Source organism: Podarcis filfolensis (genome assembly GCF_964270895.1).
Source record: "Podarcis filfolensis genome assembly, chromosome: 8".
Classification (NCBI taxonomy): Eukaryota; Metazoa; Chordata; class Lepidosauria; order Squamata; family Lacertidae; genus Podarcis; species Podarcis filfolensis.
In genome coordinates this window covers 68,527,544-68,551,437 of record NC_139611.1, presented here as the reverse complement: position 1 = coordinate 68,551,437, position 23,894 = coordinate 68,527,544, and the positions used below count along the sequence as shown (strand labels likewise).

General features: G+C 45.0%; 1 protein-coding gene across 3 annotated transcripts in view; it reads left to right on the top strand.

The window, feature by feature from the left end:
• Positions 1 to 23,894, top strand: part of NKAIN1 (sodium/potassium transporting ATPase interacting 1) — a gene marked incomplete at its 3' end in the record, with an annotated part of 54,747 nt that overhangs the window by 19,527 nt on the left and 11,326 nt on the right. For all 3 annotated transcript variants that reach the window (XR_014551408.1, XM_083628093.1, XM_083628094.1), the window contains exons 2-3: positions 16,229 to 16,366; positions 18,099 to 18,179. Coding sequence is in view for 2 of the 3 variants with exons in the window: in XM_083628093.1 (XP_083484219.1) it covers positions 16,229 to 16,366; positions 18,099 to 18,179 (219 nt within the window). The remainder of the gene's footprint in view (positions 1 to 16,228; positions 16,367 to 18,098; positions 18,180 to 23,894) is intronic.

Sequence of the window (23,894 nt, the reverse complement as noted above, 5' to 3'; positions counted from 1 at the left end):
TCAGCACCTCACTTCGCTAATAGCGGGAGTTATTGTTGATCATAACTCTCACCTTAGGGGAGCAATAAATCAATGGGAACCGTTGCTGTGCAAATGTATCAATGACAACTCTGTTAAAAGTTCTGTTCCACTAGATTAAAGGCCTTTCGGGCATGCAAAAGTAATGCAAAAAGTAGATAGCTGAATTATCTTCAGCTTGGTTGTATTAACATCTCTTATCACATCAGAGAGCGTTTTTTCTTTTCTTTTTTAAATAAATAAATAACAAACCAGCAATCTTTTATTGGGATGGATTTTTCTGATGCACAAGGTTACATGTAAAATTTGTATTATAATCTGCATCATTTCGTACAGATAATTATCATCCCAGTCTTTTCACTTTAGGTATAGTATTTAATTTCTCTCTCTCTCTCTCTCTCTCTCTCTCTCTCTCTTTGACATCCCCGTAATTTATCTGCCTTATTTCCAAGAATAGCTGTTTTGCAAAGTTCTGCTCTACTGCATGCACATTAAGATCATCTCATTTCTACCTTACCAGCTGCAACTGTCTATACTATTTCTCATAGCAATTTAAATTAATGATCTCTTTTTCCTTCAAACAATGATAATTTATTCCAGTCTTCCTTGCTCTCACTATCTCCCCCACCCCATCTGTAGTCAAAGCAATCTTGTATCTGATCTCTCACATAGGGTTGGCATGCCAATTGTGGGACTAGTCATGCATTCTCAGCGGACTGGTCATTTGACCGCCTACTTCTGGTGTGGGGAACCTCAGGTCCAGGAGCCAAATGTGGCCTTGCAGACCTCAGGACTCTATACACAAGCCATGCCCCTTGCTGGATCTGCTTTATACCCCAAATATTTTTGCCTGGCTAGAATGTGTCCTTGAACTCCAACCATGTTTCTTGCTTGTCTGAACGGAGGATTGGAGAGGACTGTGTGAGTATGCATAGAACCTGGTCAGTGTTAGAAACTCAGATATATACCGTATTTTTCGCTCCATAAGACACACTTTTTTCTTCCTAAAAAGTAAGGGGAAATGTCTGTGCGTCTTATGGGGTGAATGCGTGGTCCCTGGTGCTGAATTGCCCAGGGGCAAAAAGCAGATCATGCTTTTTTTTTTTTTTTTGAAAGAAGGAAGTGGGTGTTGAAACAAAACCGCTGATCGTTTGCTGATCGGGGAGAGAGATAAGGGATGCTAGAGATAAAGGAGGCTGCCTGGGAGGGGGGAGGTAAAGACAGCAAACTTGCAAGGAGGGGGGGAGAGGAAGACTAAAGCAATAAGGAGAGAAATTAGAAGAAAAGGAGGAGCAAGAAACTGCTCCAGCTAAGGAAAAGACACTAAGGCAAACAAGAGGGAAGGGAGTGTTGAAAGGAAATAGCTGATCGGTGGGAGCGGAAGAGAGATAAGGGACGCTAGCAGAGGCTGCCTGGGAGGGGGGAGGTAAAAGCCCATGGATCCTCAGGATTTTTACATTGGGCCACCCCAAATTCACCATCAGATCACATAGCATGTCCATGGCTACAGCCTGCACCAAAAAAAATCACGCATCCACTGTTTCCTGGGGCTGCAGTGGTGCAAAAATGTGGTTACAAAGCACGGATCCACATGGATCCTCAGGATTTTTGCATTGGATCACCCAAAATTCACCATCAGATCACATGTCTGTGGCCACAGCACGAACCACAAAAATCATACATCCACTGTTTCGTTCAGAATATTTTTGTTCTTGTTTTCCTCCTTTAAAAACTAGGTGCGTCTTATGGTCAGGTGCGTCTTATAAATAAACAAAACAAAACATTTGACTGGTCAACTGAGCAAATCTCTCTCTCTCTCTCTCTCTCTCTCTCTCTCTCTCTTAACCCATTAACCTCTGACAGGCATTTAGTAAGTATCTGCATCAATGAAATATGAACATCCTGGATTAAATTTACATCAAGGAAAGAGCCACTCTCATCCACTCTCACTTATAATTTCTGCAAACCTTCCCTCCAGAACAGCATCTGGAGTGTTTTGTGAGCCAGGATTGTAAATTAGACTTATAGGCCGGAATCCAAAGAGCTACTTCTGGGCTCCCCTAAAAGGATTTGTACATGCCCAGTGGGATTTAAAACTTCATGTCTTTAAGTAGCAAATACCCATAATGGGTGAAGAAATGGCTTTTGATGTTCCTCATTGCAGGGCTGACCCACCCACCCTGAGGCAAGTTGAGGTAACTGCCTCAGGCGGCAGGATCCACTGGGGTAGCAGACCCCAATGCCAGTCTCTCCCTTCCCCCTGGTTCCTGGTGTAGATCTTCCCTCACCTTTTCTTCCCTGTGAGCGGGATGCAATTTTCAAATCTACCTTGGGTCCAAAATGGCTTGGGCCAGCCCTGCCTCTTCATTTCAAAAAAGCAGTGGTTTCAGGCAGTGGTTTCTCTCAGGCCTACATGGATATGCTGAGGACTGAACATAGGTTCCTCTGCATGCAGAGCAGTGGCTTGCCACTCAGTAATAGCCCTTCTGAAAGTCCTGATGTCAGGTGTAAGGCAGTTGGGTGTGACTTGTCTGAAACAACCTCTCGGGTCAAATGGTGAGGACCAAATGTCACCTGAGAGCTGGAGTTTACCCACCCTTCCTGTACTAGATTTGATGGCACATTTATATACAGCATTGTTTCGTGTATGTTTTACTGCATTGTGAAATCTGAGGAACCAATTCATAGGAACCAAGTCATAAATTAGTACAGTTGTACCTTGGTTCTTGAACAGAATGCATTCTGGGAGTCCGTTCGACTCCTGGAACCATTTAAGAACCAAAGCACGGCTTCTGATTGGCTGCAGGAACATCCTGCAGCCAATCAGAAGCAGCGGCGGACGTTTGGCTTCCAAAAATCGTTTGAAAACCGGAACACTCACTTCCGGGTTTTGATCGTTCGGGAGTCGATTTGTTCTGGAGCCAAGGCATTCGGCTTCCAAGGTGCCACTGTAATAATAAGAACTGCTGTCATTGCTGAAGACACACTTGTTTACTTTGGCCTTTGAAAATTGATCCTGGTTTCCTCCCTGTATTGTGTTGTATGGATTGTTGACTTTGGAATTATGGATGGGGTGAGGAATTTTTACTGCTTTAGTTGTGTCCTTTATATGATGTAACTCACCCTTGGATCTCGGACCAAAGGGCAAGTAAGAACTACTACTACTGCTAACAAATGCTACGAATGCTGTGAGAACCCCATTTATGCCAATGATTGAGTCCTTTTTGGACAGCAAGAACCTGTGCCTGAGAAAAGAAAAGCAGCGCATGGAGGCATTCAGGGTCTTGTGAGCAATTGCCAAAATTGAAGGGCAAACGAAAACCAGAGGAGGCCCAAATAGACAGGTGGGTTTTCTGTGGGAATGCACTGCATGGAGCTCGGGGGGGGGGAGCATTGAGAGTGAAATTTCTCCTGCAGATTTCTCTCCCTACCCCCATCACTCATCTTGATAACCTCACCTGAACAGCAACAAACACGCCAGAAGCTTACCAGTGTGTGTATGTCTATCCAGAGAAGGGCAAATATTGTCCACATTTAACTTGGAAGTAACAGCTTTCCCTTCTCTCTCTCTCTCTCTCTCTCTCTCTCTCTCCACAACCAGCTTCTAAAACAAGCTTAGATAGTTGTGAGCTGAGATAAACACATCCCTTTAGCCAGCACTTGCCTCCAGCATTGTCCAATGAGCCGTGCAAAAACTGATCTTCAGTGTGACGGGCCAAACAGCAAAGCTTTTCATCTTCCCAAGGCTTGTGAGGTGGGAATGCATGTCACGGGGCTCTGCTTACTCAGAGATGCTCCGATGGGTCCTAACAGTATCGGATGTCTCCAGATGTGTCAGTATTTTGTGGGAGGGATTCAAGTGCATACCAGGCAATTTAGATTTGTGCAGTTAAGGTGGATCAAAGTGCTTCTTTTTTTTTTAAAGTCCACTTTAAAATCAGACAGATGTTCTGCAGTTAGGAAAGTGACAGGGAAATGCTTTGAAACAGGTGGGATAACTAATGGGAAAATGTATAAACACCCTGCAGGCAAATAAGAATGAACGCTCATTGTTGTATAACCTCCCCACTAACAAATTAGAACAAATGCTCACTAAAGAACATCTGTAGCTCTGTGGCAAAGTATCTGCTTTGGGGGCTGAAGGTCCCAAGTTCAATCCCAGGCATCTCCACGTGGGGCTGGGAGAGAATATTGTCTGAAATCCTGTAGAGCCACTGCCAATTGGTGTAGACCATAAGTCTTCAATCGGTTGGGAAACACAGGTGGGTAGCAAAGCTACAGCAGGTGGGTTACAGTGCAGTTTGTGCTGCCATCTTGGATTCCAGCTAAAGCTGATTAGACCAAAGGAGAAGAACTACATGCGATGTCTGGGTTAAGACGTGTTCTGGTGAAACACTAATTTTATCGTTTTTCTTGAGTGCTGCAATATGGCAGGAGAAAGGCATGGGCCTTTTTAAAAATAAAATGCTTATTTCTGGCCAACCACATGCCCCACATTCCTGTATTGATACCTCACTAAAGGTATACCTCCGTATGTAGCAAGGGCACTCTGCTCACTTTCTAGTCTATTTCTATGGCTTTAAAGACTTCTTCCAGAAGGCAAAACCACTGGTTTCCAGTAGCTTTTCACCCTGTCTGCTAAGTGTAAAACCGCTCCTTTTGGCTTAGTAGTAATACCTAAGGTACACTGCTCCGTGAATTGCCATTTTAGGATTAACAGTGTGCCTTATTAGCATTATTACCGTACTTTTCAGTGTATAAGACGAGGCTTTTTTCTTTTAAAATTATGTTAAAAATTGGAGGTTGTCTTATACATGGATAGTGCATTGGGGAGCATTGGATTGGTTGCTGTCGCAAGCCGGAGATTGTCAGTGGCTATTGGGCATGTTATCGGGGCTGATGTTGACTGGCTGTCACTGCGGCAATTGGGCGGGCGATTGGCGTCTTCTGTCAGTGAAGGGACATATGATAGGTGGCTTTTCCGATGCGTGCAATCTCCCCTAACAAAAAGCTGAACAGCTCTGTGCCCCATCCCCCAAAAGCTCAACAACTCTGGGCAATCTCCGCCATTTTCTAAATTTGGAGTCCCCCAAAATAGGGGGTGTCTTATACATGGGGGGCGTCTTATACACAGAAAAATATGGTAAGTATAAACTGAAATGAAAAATGTGAAAAGGGAGTCCCATTTTGTAGATTGTGAGTCAGAGGTGCATCTTGAGAATGGACCAGTTGGAGACCACTAGCATAGACAACATTAAGCTGCATGCATGAATGGTCTGACTCAATGCCAGGCATCTTCCTATGTTCTTAAGGACAGATATGGGCGGACCTCACCAGAGTTTTGTGGAAGAAAAGCAGGCTGAATACACACACACACACACACACACACACACACACACACCATCTTACTTCAGAGGGAAGGAGGGAGGGCTGGATCAGTAAGAATCTCCCTGTGCAAATACAAACCGAATATCTTTCTGCAGGCTGCAGCAGTTAATTATATTTAATTCAAAGAGGCGAACAAAAGGCAGCAGAGAGGGCACGGATCCTCTGCAGACGCGGCTGGGGCAGGGGGAGCCGGGAGCCCTTTGATCATTATACTTGGAGTGTGTAGGCTGCAGCTCACTTCTCCGAGCACACAAAAGGCTTTTGTCTGCACGCCGATGTCAAGTGCGTGTGTGTGTACACATGCTTGCTGGTACCACGGGTCACTATCGTCAGGCGCAGTGAAGGGGTGGTGGCAGTGGACAACTTCCCAAGCAGGAATTCCCTCCCACCCCCACCCCCAGGGCTTTATTTTTTTCCACAGAATGTGTCCCCCCGCCAATACACACACATTTCATTTATTTCCACAACAGTTAATTGATGTTTTCCCAAAAAAAACCCTTCTTTAATGGTTTTTATTGTATGGGTTTATGTTCCTACTAGTGGAAAAAAAAAACCTGCTCTGACAAATCTTTTATGACATGGTTGTATACAAATATCTTTACGAATAAATCAATAGGAACAAGGTGGGTATAGGATTGAGGCTTACGACTGCAGTCACACCATTCATTTAAAGCACTTAAAGTACTACCATACTTTTCCGTGTATAAGACAAGGTTTTCTTTATTTAGAAAAAAGGTAAAAAAATTGGGGTCATCTTATACACGGGATAGTACATAGGGGGGACATGTGATTGGCTGCTGCCATGAGCCGGAGATTGCCAGTGGCTATTGGGCGTGTTATTGGTGGCTGCATCAAGGGCTGGTGTTGACTGGCTGTTGCTGCGGTAATTTGACAGGTGATTGGCTGCATTTGCCAACGAGTGGCCAGATGATAAGTGGCTATTGCAACGCATGCTAGTGGCAGCACAGGTCATGTGGGTTCTGAGCGAATTTCTGCGTTCCCCCCTAAAAAAGCTCAACAACTCCAGGCAATCTCCCCCCATTTTCTTAATTTGGAGTCCCCAAAAATAGAGGGCATCTTATACATGGGGGAGTGTTATACACAGAAAAATATGGTACTTTAAACAGTCGTGGCTTCCTCCGAAGAATTCTGGGAGCTGTAGTTGTTATGGGTGCTGAGAGCTGTTAGGAGACCTCTATTCCCCTCACAGAACTACAGTTCCCAGAGTTCCTTGTGAAGAGGGATTGATTGCTAATGCACTCTTAAGAATTGTGGCGCTGTGAGGAGATGAGGGGTCTCCCAATAACTCTCTTAAACTACAGCTCCCAGAATTCTTTGGTGTAGATCGTGAGTGTTTAAAGTCGTATCATAGTGCTTTAAATATATAGTGTGGAGGTGGCCTTAGAAGAGGAACACATTTTCTCTCACACAGCATAGAATATCTCTTCTGATGTGGTGCCTGTTACCAGTAATAGCAGTAGTAGTTGTTTTTAAATATATATTATAGGTTGTAATAGTTAAAGGACGTGGTTAAAAAAAAATCCTCACCTTCATTGACAAGATTAATTGGAGCATAAATTTTAATTACCTTAATCAAGTAATTGGTTTTTAACTTCGCCATAGCCAACTGTTGTGGGAAGTGCTGTGGGATTGCTGAGGTGAGAGTGGGAGGTTTGCCAACCCAGCATAGGCTGTGGCGCAGCACAAAATGGCTGACGTGTGTGTGTGTGTGACGTACCACAAAATGGCTACCACATGGCAGAACCACAAAACAATGTGGGCTTGCTTTAGGGGCACGTGTTCAATGCGGGAGAGGCTGAACCAGTGCAGATGGGAGCTAAGAAGAGCATTCAGTCTCTTGTGCACCCTGAGGGGATATCGAAAGAGACTGTTTGCTTGCACCATAGGAGGTGCTGGTAGGCACGCTGATGCTATGTTGGCAGCCCTTGCACAACTCCCATTGGCCATGCTGGCTGGGACTGATAGGAGTTGCAATCCAACATTGGAGAGCCACAGGTGCCCTGTCCCTGAGCAAAGGGTCACAGGTAACAGGGCTCAGAAAGTCCTTGGAGATCTACTTGCCCATCTTGAATAGATAAAAATGGACCTCAGTGTATAGCATAGCTTCATATGTTCAACTTGAGGCCTCAAGGTGAAAGAGGGGAGCATCCTTGCTGCTTGCTTGTCTAGGACCCGTTGCATTAATGCATGAGCACATTAGTATTCATGCATGAATAAACGTCACCTGCAAGTTAAGGGAAGCTTAATTGTCAGCGGCTTAAGTGCAGTTACTAAAGAAAGCGATAATCAGGAAATATAGACACCTTAATTTAAATCAAATTAAGCAATCCGTTTGCGTCTTCTGGGAGGGTCTTTCCGGCATAAGGCAAGTGTGACTTCCACTCATGACCATTTAGTACAATATTATAAATGCTGACTGGCAGCAAGCCCCATACCCTCCCAACATTTCTCCCATGAAAACAGTGATGCCCTATTCCATAATAACAATAAGTAATTTATTTATTTATACCCCGCCTATCTGACTGGATTGCCCCAGCCACTCTAGGTGGCTTCAGGCTCAGGAGTCACAGAAGCTCACCAGGGTTTTCCCAGTCTTACCTGGAGATACCAGGCATTGAACCAGGGACCTTCTGAATGCAAAACAGGAGCTTCACCTCTCCTCTCTTGCATGATGCGGTCAAGAGCCAGGGCAGAAGCAGAGCGCTCGTGCTTGCTTAAAGCATAGTTTATATTAAAAGATCGTTTAACGCCATGTACGAACCAGCTGTATGACACCCCGTTGCAAAAATGATAGTGCAAATAAAAACAATTAACTGGTAATCACCCTGCGGAAACAGAGGGATTATTATCAGTAGCCAGCATAGATTTATTAAGAACAAATCATGCCAGACAAACCTAATTTCCTGCTTTGAGAAAACTGGTTTGCAGCATGTGTACAAGCGTGGACTCTCCCTTTGCTTGGGTGACAATGAAGCCCCCAGCCTTTTAATTGTGTCATAATAACAGCAATATCCAAAGTATTTTTGCATCAGCATAATATATTTAGCTGGGGCATTGACTAACAGGGACTCAAAAGAGTGGTGAAGGGTTTTGCCTGATCTCCTCCTATTTTCTTCGGGGTGTCACAGAGAGGTTTGGCCAAAAGCAGAATTCCGGTCAGTTTCACCCCCTCAATTGATGGAGGTTCCTGAATATCACCTCCTCTATAAAGGCTGACAAAGGGAAGCCTATATCAGCCAGATTAGAACATTGAACTGTTACTCTTTTTTTATTTCCAAGTGCTCGGCGTGGGTCACAATGTATTAAAAATAAGCTAAGGGGCATCTGAATATTGTGATGTACATTCAGAGTTTCACAGAATGCACAACAGTGGCATCTAGTGTACTGAATGAAGTGATCATATGCAGATGTAATAAATGCATTTACAAAACATTAGTGAAAAGTGGTAAAGCTGAGAGAGTTCACGTCAGTATGAAAGTAGAATTATAAAACTGATTTGCTCATCCCTAGCAGCAACCCCAGATTGTGAAGTTGGATAAACTCAAAGAAGCCAAACTGAGTCAATTAATGAATATCAGTCCCAGCCTCCTGTCATAAGATCTGATGATCTTTGTTTTGGGTTCAGCTTTCATCATCTTACCAACCTGTAGACCTCCAGATGGCCTGGATCATGATTCCCATCAGCCCCCACCAGCACTTCCAATGGTCAGGGGTGATAGCAGTTGTAGTCCAAAACATCTGGAGGGCATAAGATTGGGGAAGGCTGCTTTAGAACTAGAACCAAGACTGTGACGCTGGTGTTTCAGGAGGAAAGCAATGTATCAGCACAGGAATGGTAATTCACTTCAAATCATATCATTTTGCTCAACAGCCTCATGTATACATTGAACAGGACTGGGTAAGGGCTGGACTTGCATATCGTCATGTTCCAGCTCTTATTAGTGAACTTCCTTCCTGTTAGATTGCTGGGGCTCTGGTGAGGCAGTTTGAGGGTTAATGCCACCCCTGTTGAGCAGAGTTTTTGGAGGCTGAGACTGCACATGGCATCTCTTTGGTGGCTCCAGAAGGTTTGTTGCTTTGGAAATGTCAGTTCCAGTGCAGTTTAATTAAATGAAATCCCCCACCGAGCCCAAGGCATATGGCAAATGAAATAGCACAGCTCAAGGATAATAGTCCATTGGGGTGCAATTAATCTCAAGGTTGCTCTGGTGCTGAGCAGTAGCGATAGCATGGACATGGAATAACAAATGGACTTGGAGTTTTAGACAAAGTGGCTGGTTGACTGTATTGCAGCATCAAGGGCTTTGACTGGCAGAAGCTTAGGGTTTCAGACAGGCATCTTTTTCAGCTATCCCTGGGCATGCCAGGAACTGGGCCTTGTACAGTTTAGCATGCAAAATATGAGCTGCTGCTCTTCCATCAAAGGCCTATGTATGCCTGTTATGGAAAGGCAGGCTTATGACTTGAGAATCACACAGGTTAGGTAAACTGTAGAGCAGTACCAGGGAGTCAACACGCTGTTGGGCTGCAACTCCCATAATTCCTAACCATTGGCCATGCTGGCTGGGCTGCTGGGAGTTGAAGTCCAGCAACATCTGGAGGGCAAACACTAGGTTCCTTAACCCTATAGTAGAGATGTCCGCATCTTATTTCTCCACTGCTCATCTGTAGTAGCATTGTTCTTGGAGTACTCTCATAAATACAAGAACAGAGTCCTGCAATTTGAGGGTTCCCTTCATCTGACAGGAGGCCTTTTTCAATTAGGAGAAGGGAATATTTGTGTCCAACCCATAATGTAGAAAGTCACTGGATCACCATACGCCGTGGATCTAGCGTTGCCTCTAACATTTTTCCCCCAATGGGCTCCATTCATGTATGTTGCTTCCAGTCTTCAAACATTGAAAACTGGTGTGATGGGAAATCAAATTATGGAAATGCATTGGCAAAGCATCCCAGCAATGAACAACTGTTTTAAAATTCCCTTGGTTTCTGTTTCTGTAGTTTACAACTCTCCCCCGTTCCCACTGCCAGCACTATGTTATCTCAGGACTCTGCTAATTATTGTTTATATGGCCATTTTGTACTGTCGTAAGCAGAAACTGAAGCTGGTTTGTTGCAGTAATGGCTTTGATCTAGCAGAACACTTATGTACACACACACACACACACACACACACACCTCTTAACTTCAGAGCTTATTGCATTCTTTCAGTCTGTGGTTTGAGCTGAGCTTCTGCCTGCCTGGGCAACCCATTAGACAGGTGTAGAAGCCACTGTATCGTGCACTCACTCAGATCTGTCTTGACCTTCCCATCTTCATACTGGTACCGATTTATACCAAGCAGAGCTGCTAAGCTGCTCCTCTCTGGAACATTTAGCAATCAGCTGTCAACTTGCAGGGACCTGAAATGCCTTCAAAGCACGGAAACAAGCTAACTGCTAGTTTATGAAATTGTGAATTACAAAGTTGTAAGCTCCGGGTCTATTTCAACATCCTTAAACAATGAGAGGGAGACTTCAGGCCTTGCAGGTTTTGCTCCCCCCACCCTAGAATTTCAAGTTCTATCAACCAAAGCCAGCTGCACAATAGTTGCTTGAGGGATGAGAAAGAAAGAGAGGAGGATGAGAGAATTACAGAATGGCGTCTATGAGAGCTCATGTTCAACACAGGAGTTAGTTTTCAGTCCCATAACCAAGCTTATAGTTCTCTTTTACAGAAATCCGCTCCTGTTTTTCCCCTCCATGTTTCTTCCAGCAGGCTAATTTAGGAAAGGGGATGCGGGTGGTGCTGTGGGTTAAACCATAGAGCCTAGGACTTGTCGATCAGAAGGTCAGCGGTTCGAACCCCCGCGACGGGGTGAGCTCCCGTTGCTCGGTCCCTGCTCCTGCCAACCTAGCAGTTCGAAAGCATGTCAAAGTGCAAGTAGATAAATAGATACTGCTCCGGCAGGAAGGTAAACTGCATTTCCGTGCGCTGCTCTGGTTCGCCAGAAGCAGCTTAGTCATGCTGGCCACATGACCTGGAAGCTGTACGCCGGCTCCCTTGGCCAATAAAGTGAGATGAGCGCCACAACCCCAGAGTCGGCCACGACTGGACCTAATGGTCAGGGGTCCCTTTACCCTTTACTTTAATTTAGAAAAGAGGGTGGAAGTTTTTTATCATTGCTGCTGTTAAACAACAGAGGATCAGAAGCTCTTGACTATGTACTGCAAACTACACAGAGCTGTACCAGGAGATTCTGATCCACTTTCTACTCTCTCCTGTCCTAAAGGCTGTATTAAGCTTGTCCCAGTGTGTGGTCTAAAGGACAATGACACAGCCATGTTGCTGAAGCTAAGCAGGTCTGGTCAACACCTTAATGGGAACCCCACAGACAAAGGCAAGATCTAAATGTAAACATTGATAGACTAAGGCCACAGTCACATCATACATTTAAAGCACTATGATGCCACTTTAAAAAAATCATGACTTCCCATAAAGAATTCTGGGAGCTGTAGTTTGTTCAGAGTGCTGAGAGTTGGCCCCTATTCGCTTCCCAGAGTTACAATTCCCAGGGTAGTTTAGCAATCAATCCCTGTTCCCAGGGAACTCTGGGAATTGTAGCTGTGAAGGGAATATGGGTCTCCTAACAGTTTTTAGCACCCTTAACAACTGCAGTTTGCAGGATTCTTTGGGGGGAAGCTGCAACTGTTCAAAGTGGTATCACAGTGCTTTAAAATGCATGGTGTGATTGTGGCTCAACTGAGCAATGATTCTTCCAAAGACAAACAATGTAACCAAGTAGATCAGATTCGTTTATTTGTATCTAGTTATCAGACCATCGGTAAATGAAAGTTTGTAACAGGATGATGGTGACACAAGGCGACATCTGTGGATCATCAACAGTGAGTCCTAATACAAGCCCACCAGTAGAAAGCTGTGTATCAAAGGAAGTCTGCAGTCAGGAACTGCTAGAATCTGTGGACAGTTGAGCTGTTTGACGAACCTTTGAACTGCAGGAGACAGCTTCTCAGTGAAGTGCCGTCAGGTCATGGACCTACCAGACCTCTTGGGTCCTTCTGGACTTGAAGGAGCATTAAGAGGGCTTCCTGTTTTAATTTAGCCTCACCTGAGCAGCAAGGCCTTCCTGATTTCTGGTGTGTCCCAGTGTCCTTGGTTCTGACTTAACCAACGGTTAGCCAACTTGGGTAGTTGACAGGCCCAATCTACTGCCCTCTTGGCCAAGGTCATGGATGCTTTTCAGCAGTGGAAAACAGTGCCATTTTTTAATAGGAGCCAAGTTCAGCTCCCATCCTTGGTGACTGTCTGCCATCTTAAGTTACTCAACGTGTAATGCCCCGGCCCACAGAACTTTGAAATGTATTGATTTTATAGTTCCATTGTCCAGGTAGGACTATACCTGACCTGGTTGGGAAGCGGGCAGAACAAACACCATGGCGAGGGCCTCCTGAACTCTAGTGCTGGCCTTGTCTGGCATGCACCTTGACTTTACCTTGCTGTTTTCCCCTTTGGTGCTGACTTAGCTCTTCATTCCTGACTCTGGGCTCAGCCCTGACACAGGCAGTCGATGTGAAATCTGGAAGGCAGATAGCAGATACATTGCTCTCTAGTGGGAGCCTAGACTTTAGAAAGGATAAGTGACCTGGCTGCTGTTATCAGACAAACGTAGCGCTTGGCCATATCCAGCAATGGTGCAAAGGACTTCTGTGGGCTCCTATCCTATCTACTCCAGGATGCCCCCCCCATTACACCATCAAAATCATGTCTGGAGGGTTTGGGGACCCTCTGCAGCAGTTTTGGGGGTTGCACAGGGAGGTGAGGAAACGGAAGTCTCATTGTGCCAGCAGAACCCAGTTGACACTGCAGTGGATGCAACCCTTAATTTTCTGTATATTACTAGTTCTTCTGATACTTTTTAAAATTATTGCCCATAAATAGAAAGGGGATCCTTGGGTCCCTGTCATCGGTTCATCACAGCCCGCTGCATTAAGCCACTTTGACAACCAGAATCTTCCATGTACCCTCCCTCCCTCCCCTCTAACCCAACCATCCTCTGGAGAGCAGCTTGACAAGTGGCCATAAATCACTGGTGCAGGCGGCTTCACCTTCCAGATTAGGCTAATTAGGTTCTTAATGGCCCTATTGAACACAGACCTCCACGCCAGATGCCCCCACCCTCTCCACAGCCATTCGGAGCTTTTGGAATAAAACTCGTTAATGTAATTTTCAACTTGCTTTTCCTTGTATGATGGGAGCAGATACAACCCACAGATCTGCAATGGTCCCCAGCTTAGGAAATAGACAGTTTTGTCTCTGCCATCATAAAATAGTATAGAGTTGGTGCATTGACTAGATCACAGGGTTTTTTATTATTAAAATATATTATTGTACCTAGGGTTGCCAAGTCAGGAGCATCCGAGACACTGAGATTTCAGGACCCAAACCTGAGACCTGGGGTGGGTTCTGGTGACTTGTTTTGCCTGAAGCATCTCTTCCCTGGTGGACCTCAAAAACATCTTGCTTGTGTTGGAGGCCTTGCTCGTGGTTGTCCGACCTTCTCAAGTGAAGCAGGTGGCAACCTTTCAGTCCCGGCACCTTGTATTTGAAAACCCTCCCTTTTGTCCATCTGTCAGGCTTCTTTTCTGTTGCTTTTCTTTTCTTTTCCTTGTAGCTCAAGGTGGCCTGACATATTTCTCCCCCTCCACCTTTTATCCTCACAACAATCCTGTGAGGTGGGTTAGGCTGAGGGATATTGACTGGTCCCAGGCTATCCAGTGAGCTACCAGGCTGAATTAGGGATTCTGGCTTTTAAATGGGGTTTGGTGTGTGATACTGAACTAGACGCGGGTAGCGTTGTGGGTTAAACCACAGAGCCTAGGGCTTGCCAATCAGAAGGTCGGCGGTTCGAATCCCCATGACGGGGTGAGCTCCCGTTGCTCGGTCCCTGCTCCTGCCAACCTAGCAGTTCGAAAGCACGTCAAAGTGCAAGTAGATAAATAGGTACCGCTCTGGTGGGAAGGTAAACAACATTTCCGTGCGCTGCTCTGGTTCACCAGAAGCGGCTTAGTCATGCTGGCCACATGACCCGGAAGCTGTACGCCGGCTCCCTCGGCCAATAAAGCGAGATGAGCGCCACAACCCCAGAGTCGGCCACGACTGGACCTAATGGTCAGAGGTCCCTTTACCTTTACTGAACTAGAATTGAGTTTTTGTTCTTGATTTGCTTGCTCATTTTATGTTGATGGTTTTAACATATTGTTAGCTGGCTTGGAAATCCATGCAGTTAAGAAGCAGGATAGGTTGTAGAGGCGATGCAATGTGATAAATTTTGGGTTTTAACGTATTCATCTGTTATGGATAAAAAAGGTCAGCCCTCTAGTTCTTCCTTTGTAATGTTCTTCCTCTGTAATGAAGGACTAGAGAATTGGACTTCAGTTATTTATCTAATTACATTTGTGATTCACTTTTCGTAAGATATCTCAGAGGGATATCACAATAAAAGGATCAGCAATAAAAACAATAGCATAATTTCATGTATAAAGATGATATCATATACAACTAAAAGCAATTTCGTAAGTGAAAACAATTCCATAAGTGAAAACACTTCCAGAAGTAAAAATAATAATTTCAAATCTGGTGCAGATGCAACCTGTTCTATCTTATTCAGTAAGACAGATAATTTGTGAAAATGTTCAGTGGAGCAAGTTAACTAAATAAATACTGACTCTGTGCTATCATCTGCTTTGAGCTAACTTGCCATGCTGTCTTTGGAAGAAATGAGTACAGTGGTACCTCGGGTTAAGAACTTAATTCGTTCTGGAGGTCCGTTCTTAACCTGAAACTGTTCTTAACCTGAGGTACCACTTTAGCTGATGGGGCCTCCCACAGCTGCCATGCCGCCAGAGCATGATTTCTGTTCTCATCCTGAAGTACAGTGGTACCTCGGGTTTACATACGCTTCAGGTTACAGACTCTGCTAACCCAGAAATAGGACCTCAGGTTTAGAACTTTGCTTCAGGATAAGAACAGAAATCGTGCTCCGGCGGCACGACAGCAGCAGCAGGAAGCCCCATTAGCTAAAGTGGTGCTTCAGGTTAAAAACAGTTTCAGGTTAAGAATGGACCTCCGGAACGAATGAATTACTTAACCTGAGGTACCACTGTATTATGTTGCGTGACATTTGGTCCTGACCACACCCCTTCAGTACGCATCATTGCTGCATCACACTTTTGACTCATGTTAAGCCTGTGGTCTACTAAGACCCTGAGATTCTTTTCACATGTACTACTGGCAAGACAGGTGTCCCTCATCTTATATTTTTGCAGCTGCTTCTTCCTGCCTAAGTGCAGAACCTTACATTTGTCATGACTGAAATTCATTTGGCCATATCCCCTGTTGCTTTCTGAAGCCGTTTGCTAAGGTGGGGGGGGGGGTCCACAAGAGATACAAAGCATTAGCTCCCTGTTTCCTTCCCTTCCTCCCCATGTAATTGGAGTGCTTCCCTCATCTTTTGATCTTGCTTACCCTTTTATATCTTTCCTGTGCTCACACCTCCTTTCAGACCGTGATTATTCCTAATGAATCCTCTTGCGCTGTGATGTATTTGCTCGACACCGGCCAATGAATCACTCCAACATCTCTGTCTGTAACTAATAGTCTGTGGGATTTCTCATTAATTATGTGCCTGTAACTTTGCTACTTTTTTTGGTGTGTGTATGTGGTAGGGGCATGTTCTGAGAGATGCTGCAGAATGAGTAAGTCTCTGCTCTGTCCTCACCCTTCCCCTCTCCCTCTCTTACAGATCGCAGCCCTGGAGAGGCAAATATTCGACTTTCTGGGTTACCAGTGGGTGCCCATTCTGGCTAATTTTTTACACATCATGGCTGTCATCCTGGGCGTTTTTGGCACCATTCAGTACAGATCCAAATACCTCATACTGGTAAGTACAATAGATAGCCAAGAATAGCCATTTTGGTGCCCACTCCCCCTGATGTTTGGACTTCCTACAGCCCCAGCAACAGGGATGGGGAATATGTGGCGCTCCAGGTGTTGCATACATTTTATGAAATAAATATATAATCTCCTGACTGTTTTTTTTTTAAAAAAAGCAACAACCTCAGAGTGGTTTGGACTCCAGCTCCCACCAGACCAGAAAGTTGAGGAATCAAAAGTTGGGGTTGCAGTTTTCACTATTCAAGCTGAAGTACCATATTTTTCGCTCTATAAGATGCACCAGACCACAAGACGCACCTATTTTTTGGAGGAGGAAAACAAGAAAAAAAATTATTCTGAATCCCAGAAGCCAGAACAGCAAGAGGGGTCACTGCGCAGCGAAAGCAGCAATCCCTCTTGCTGTTCTGGCTTCTGGGATAGCTGTGCAGCCTGCATTCACTCCATAAGACGCACACACATTTCCCTATACTTTTTAGGAGGGGGAAAGTGTGTCTTATAGAGCGAAAAATATGGTAAATCCTTGCAGATTTGTCCTGAGGGGGTGCTGTCTCCCCATGATCTGTGCTGAGGACAGCCACACAAATGTGTTTCTCCTCTCCAGAGAAAGTCTCACCGAGTTCTGGTTCCAAGTACCAATGGATCCTGAGGGAAGGAATAGGGTAAATATTTAAACTTGCCAATACAGTAGCCGCTTCATGAGAAACATAATCTGTGTGGGGATTTGAAGGGGGGAAAGGTCATTGGATCTTACAACACAAGGCTGGGGCAGATGTTCATTAATGGATGAAGTCTGGCTTGCTCGAGCTTATCCATGTTCACAATCTTCGGTTGCTGCAACCCTGTGAGGTAGGCTAGGGTGAGAGGCAGTGAATGTCTGATGATCACCCACTGAGCTTCATTGGGGATTAGAACCCAAGTCTCCCAGGACTCAGTTCAACACTCTAACCCATGGGTAGGCAACCTAAGGCCCGGGGGCCAGATATGGCCCAATCGCCTTCTAAATCTGGCCCGCGGATGGTCTGGGAATCAGCATGTTTTTACATGAGTAGAATGTGTCCTTTTATTTAAAATGCATCTCTGGGTTATTTGTGGGGCATAGTAATTCGTTCATTTCACACACACACACACACACCCAAAATATAGTCTGGCCCCCACAAAAGGTCTGAGGGATAGTGGACTGGCCCCTTGCTGAAAAAGTTTGCTGACCCCTGCTATAACCCATGGGTAGGCAACCTAAGGCCTGGGGGCCAGATCCGGCCCAATCACCTTCTAAATCCAGCCCGCAGATGGTTTGGGAATCAGCGTGTTTTTACATGAGTAGAATGTGTCCTTTTATTTAAAATGCATCTCTGGGTTATTTGTGGGGCCTGCCTGGTGTTTTTACATGAGTAGAATGTGTCTTTTATTTAAAATGCATCTCTGGGTTATTTGTGGGGCCTGCCTGGTGTTTTTACATGAGTAGAATGTGTCTTTTATTTAAAATGCATCTCTGGGTTATTTGTGGGGCATAGGAATTCGTTCTCCCCCCCAAAAAAAAAATAGTTCGCGGCCCCCTGCTGAAAAAGTTTGCTGACCCCTGCTCTAACTACTACATCATGGTGGCTCCCCCTGAAAAAACACAAAAAAAACCACCAGACTGATGGAGAGGCAGAACATGTCTTCAGAGCAGCTCACCCCACAGTATATTGTTAACTGTTGCTCTGCCCCTTTCTCTCCAGTATGCAGTGTGGCTCGTGCTTTGGGTTGGATGGAATGCATTCATCATCTGCTTTTACCTGGAAGTAGGACACCTTTCACAGGTAATTACCTCTGTAATCATACCGAGTGCACGCCCTTCTCGAACCACTGATCCGCCTGACAACCCAAGGCTTTTCCATCCATCATTTTTGCGCTGCGATTGCTCAGTCAAATAGAGATGGGAGTTCAGGAGGTGGCTTGCGTGTCAGGAAAGTGCCACGGCCATTTGGGGGAAATTCATTCCTCCTCTCGCTGGTGCTGATGTTGCCGAGCAGAATCGACTCGTCAGGCCGACGGGGAAATCCGAAACGTTGCCGTGCACTATAAATCGAGGGGTTTTGGCGGTTTCTTTCTTATATTTTCGGAACGTGTGCACCTTCCTCCCCAAGGAGCAAGACTTTCTTTTAGTGGGATGCAAACATGCTGCAAGGAATGAACGGTTAAATCCCCAGTCTAAAATACTCATGCTGTTCTTTTTAAAAAATAAATAAATCATAAATTTATTGGTTTTTACATTTTTATCACAATCATATCGTAACAAGTAACAACAAATTAAATTCCCCACTTTCCCCCTCTCCCCCCATGACTTCCCCGAACTTCCCCTTCTGGCTTTTCCTCCCCCATATAAACTTGTCTTGCTTGCAATACTGTGCTTCAATATTATATTCTTTAAATTAAATATTGTTGTATTCTTCTCATTTTAACTTCATCTTTATAGCTTCTATATTTACTTTGTTAGTTGTAAGTGTTTAGTCAAAACCTACTAGTGAGTCCATTTCTTTACATTGGTTCCATAAATACAACATAAATGGTTCCCAGTCTTTTTTAAAATCTCTATTGTCCTTGTCTACTCATGCTGTTCTACTAGGAAGGCAGAATGGGACTGAACGGCTGACTTTCCACTTTTATTTAGCAAATTGCTCCGTGTTTAGGGGAAAGCTGAGAAGGTTTGCAAGGGAATGAGAATGCTAGTGGGTGGAAGGGAGGAAAAGTCTGGCTGGACCTTAGTGCTGGATCAATACCTGTTTATTGGGTGGTAATTCAACTAAGTTTTCTTCAGAGTAGACGCAAGTAAATTATGAAATTAATGGACCTAACATAGTCATGCTTCTTAATTTCAATGGGTCTACTCTGAGTAAAACTTAGTTTGATACCATGCATTAATTTTAGGACCCAGTCCAAACCCCCAGTGTGTCACACTGGAAGTTGGGTGTGGATGGGGCAGATATATTTTGTGTATTATTACATTTTCATCCCACCTTTCCTCCCAGGAGCTCAAGATGGTATGCACCAGGCACAGGCAATCTTGGCCTGCCAGATGTTTTGGCACGACAACTCCCATCATCCCTAGCTAACAGGATCAGTGGTCAGGGATGATGGGAGTTGTAGTCCCAAAACATCTGGAGGGCTGAGTTTGCCTATGCCTGGTGTCCTCCTCCTCATTGTATCCTCACAACAGCCCTGCAAGGTAGTTTAGGCTGAGAGTGAGTGACTGGCCCAAGGTTACCCCATGAGCTTCTTGACTGAGTGGGGATTTGAACCCTGGTCTCCCAGGTCCTAATCCAATACTAATCACTACACCACACTGTTCCACGTAAGACATACTGTCCATGTAGCCACTCCAGAGTCACATAATAAGAGGATGTAAGATGGTTTCCTGATCAATCTTTAAAAACCCTTCTGAGTATCTTCCTTGAGGGGATCAATGCATTTGTTACTGAGCAGATGGCAAAATATCTAAATGCTGTTGTGTGTTTTAGATCTTTAGCAGAATCACATAGTCAGTTGCATCTGCCCTACTTAATGCTGGCATAAGGAAGTCATTTTCAACAGGGTTGATGTTTTGTGGGGTGGCAGACGTCACTCCTCAGTGCTTGTAAACAGGTTAAAGTGCTACACAGAAAGGCATTTGGTCAGAATGGCAACTTAAACTGTTGGAATATGCGTAGCTTGCGGATCTAACCTATAGAATAAGAGAACAAGAAGAGCATTCATTTAAAGAAGATTGGAAAATGTTTATTGAATATATGGGGGGAAATTGTGTACACTTGAAAATGTTGGCAGCATTAAGATAAATTCAACAGTGTAAATAAGTTTTGATGGAAGTAACAATGGAATACTGAATGGTTTAGTTTATATAAAATATGCAGGGATCTATGATATGCAAAATGAACCATGGAAAGAGAAGAAGGGAAGTCATTGATATATTAAGGTTGTCTAAATAAATATTCTAAATTGTAAAACAGAAAATTTGATAAAAATTATATATAAAAGGGGGGGGAGAGACAATTGGCCCCCAGTCAACAAAAGAGCATAGGAATCTACCTTAAACCAAGTGAGTACATTGGTCAATCTAGCTCAGAATTGCCTGCACCGCCCAACAGATAATATCCAGGATTTTGGACTGGCTACATTTCCAATCTGGAGATGCTGGGGACTGAACCTGATGCTGAACCCAGAAGCAGTTCTCTTTGTGGTGGGGGACAGAAACACTATACTATCTTCTCAGAAGGTGGGCAGCTGTTGCTTACAAGGAGGAAGAGGTGGCAGAGAGGCTGTGCGGTGCAAAAGCGCTAGCAGGATTGGAGTGGCGGCTGGTTGCAGCTGATGGGAGTTGTCATTCCAAACTTCTGGAAGGCATAAAGTTGGGGAAGGCAGACTTAAGGTCTTAAAAATGTGGATCTGTGTATAGTTCTGGTTGCCTCGCCTTAAAAGGACATTGTAGAGTTGGAAAAGGTTCGGAAAAGGGGAACCAAAATCATTAAGAGGAGGGAGAGACTCCCCTATGAAGAAAGCCTGCAATGTTGGGGACTTTTTAGTTTAGACTTGCAGGGATGCCCAATCTTTTTTCAAAGAGGGCCAGATTTGATGAAGTGAACATGCATGAGGGCCGACCAAGGTTGTTGAGCTTTTCTTACAATTTTATCCCAGGACATATACTGCCATGGGGGCCAGATTAAATCGACTAGGCCCCCGAAATGGACTTTGGACATGCCTGGTTTAGAGAAAAGGTGACACAATAGAAGCTAATAAAATTTGGCATGGCACAGGGAGAGAAAATTCCTCCCTCTTTCAGAAGACCAGAACTTGTGGACACCCATTGAAGCTGAATGTCAGAAGTTTCAGGACAGATAAAAGAAAATACTTCTTCATGCAATGCATAGTTAAACTATGGAACTCCTTGCCACAGGAGGCAGGGATGGCCACCAACTTGAATGGCTTTAAAAGAAGATAGGACAAATTAATGGAGGAGAGGGCTATTAGCCATGATGGCTGAGCTCTGCCTCAAGAGCTGGAGGCAGCAGTGACTTGGGAGGCTACACTGGAACACTTTTGATTATCATGTGCCCAGGAACATCTTACTTCTGAGAGTCCCTGGACCCCTCCAGACCAGTGTATTCTGCACCACACCACTGACATAATAATAGTGCATTAGCGATGGATTTACACTGGACCATCCAGACATTCATTAGTTGTGCTGTGGTGCTTCCTCAGTGTTACTGCATTGCTGCCATCTGCAGGGGGCACTTTTTGCACTAGAGTGCAAGAAAAATGGGGCAACTCACCACCGCCACTGAAACAAATGTGAGATAAAATGTTGCAGGGCTTCAACAGGAAGCTACATGCACTGATTTCAATTCAAGCAGGGTGTCTGCCCCCCAAACCTTTGCAGTCACCAACAGTTTGGAAAGCAGGACCACATAGAACTAGCCTGGTGCTATCAGGAGCACAAATAATCATGAATGCACCTCTGGATTGTGGGGGGCGGGCGGCTTGTGTCATATGCTCTTTAGAAGGACTGTAGCTTTTAGGACAATCACCTTTGTGAAGAGATTTCAAACATGGGGCTTGTCCTGGAGCTGTATCTGTGATGAAAGCAGCTCTTGAAAGTGAAACGAAAGCCCTTTGTTGAATCGTCTTCTTTTTTCTATTCTGTTTTGCTGAACAGGCCAGACATATTGATTAGAGCCAGCCGTTCCTGGAAGGAAGCCCAAAACTGGCACTACTGTCTCTATCATATTTCAGAACGAGCCTTTCCCGCATGCGTGTGTGCATGTGTGTAATATTTAGGCTGTGTCCTGGTTCCATCAGGGGAGCCACAGTTGCCCCAGGCCTTGCTGGAGCAAGAAAGAGGGTTTTTGGTGTGTCTTTGATTATCCAGACTGTGGCCCATCTCATTCTAAAGGAAGCATAAAAAGGAGAATGGAAAGCTGTGGCCTCTTCGTCCATCTAGCTCGGGACTGACCAGCTCTTCAGGGTTTTTGATGGAGGATATTGCCAGTCCTAACCGGAAGTGCAAGGAAGTGGACATGTTAAGCAGATCCCATATACAGTATCAGAGGCTTTCAACCTTTTTGAGTCTGCAGCTCCCTTAACCAACTACATGCTTTCTGCGGCATCCCTGTGGGGATCAGGAGACCCTTGCCTACCAAGCTGGCAGCCTCTCACCCTTTCTCGAAGACCCTCCCTTGTGGAGTGTTCCCTCAGCCTCCTCTCCCCTCCCCTCCCCTGGGAGTCCTCTGGGCAATTGCTGCCCCTGGTCTCTGAGCTGCCCCCCTTGCCCCAAAGAGAGGTTCCTCCTCACACTGCCCCACAGGGGCCTGGGAAGCACCTCCTGGCCAGACCCAGAGGTACCATTCTCCTGGGGAGCTTGTAGCTAGGGCTGCTGCAACAAAGAGGCAGAGACACAGGGGGACATCAGAGGAGAGAGGGAAAGAAAGAGGGACAATAAGTAACTCGCTCTCCAAGATTGGAGACTTCTGTATCCCAAAAACAGCACCATTCACAGTCAGGAGTGATTCATCAACAGGCTTGGGGTGTCATCAGGGTTTGCAGAAGTACAAAAAGAGCTTGGAGAAAAAAATCTAAGTGGGAAAAGACCCTCCCACAAGCTGGCCAGTGCCCACAGAATACAGACTGAATGTTGCAGGTGGTGAGGATGGAATGGAGTGTTCTGGAACAGGGCAGGGGTGTTTGGAACCCTAAGCAGGAACACTCCACACTACAGTGTTTTGTGGCAGTTCCCACTTTCAAAATGCCAGTAGTTCATTATAGCATTCACTGGATATATTTGCAACTCAAGAAGAACTCAGTGGGTTCCCTGCCCCATCTGACTGGGTGGGGTACTAATAGTAATAGTAATCGTAATAGTAGTATTAGGTAAAAAAGGTAAAGGACTCCTGGATGGTTAAGTCCAGTCAAAGGTGGTTATTGGGTTGTGGCGCTTATCTCGCTTTCAGGCCGAGGCAGCCGGCGTTTGTCCACAGACAGCTTTCCGGGTCATGTGGCCAGCATGACTAAACCGCTTCTGGCACAACAGGACACAGGATGGAAACCAGAGCACACGCAAACACCATTTACCTTCCTGCCACAGCAGTACCTATTTATCTACTTGCACAGGTGTGCTTTTGAACTGCTAGGTTGGCAGGAGCTGGGACAGAGCAACAGGAGCTCACCCCATTGCACGGATTCGAACCACTGACCTTCCAATTGGCAAGCCCAAGAGGCTCAGTGGTTTAGACCACAGTGTCACTCGCGTCCAATAGTAATAGTAATTGGTAATAGTATTACAAATAGTAGTAGTAGTAGAATATGCCCAAGGAGAATAATAGTCTCTTCATTCATAGTCTCTTGCACATTCATTCATGCATTTAGAATTTTGATGCAACATTCAGCTTTTGCTTTTTTTTTTGGCAGGCTCAAAGCATCCATAGAAAATAACACTGCTGAATGCAGTGATGCATTTGGTGTTGTAAGTGGGCACTTGGAAACTGTTC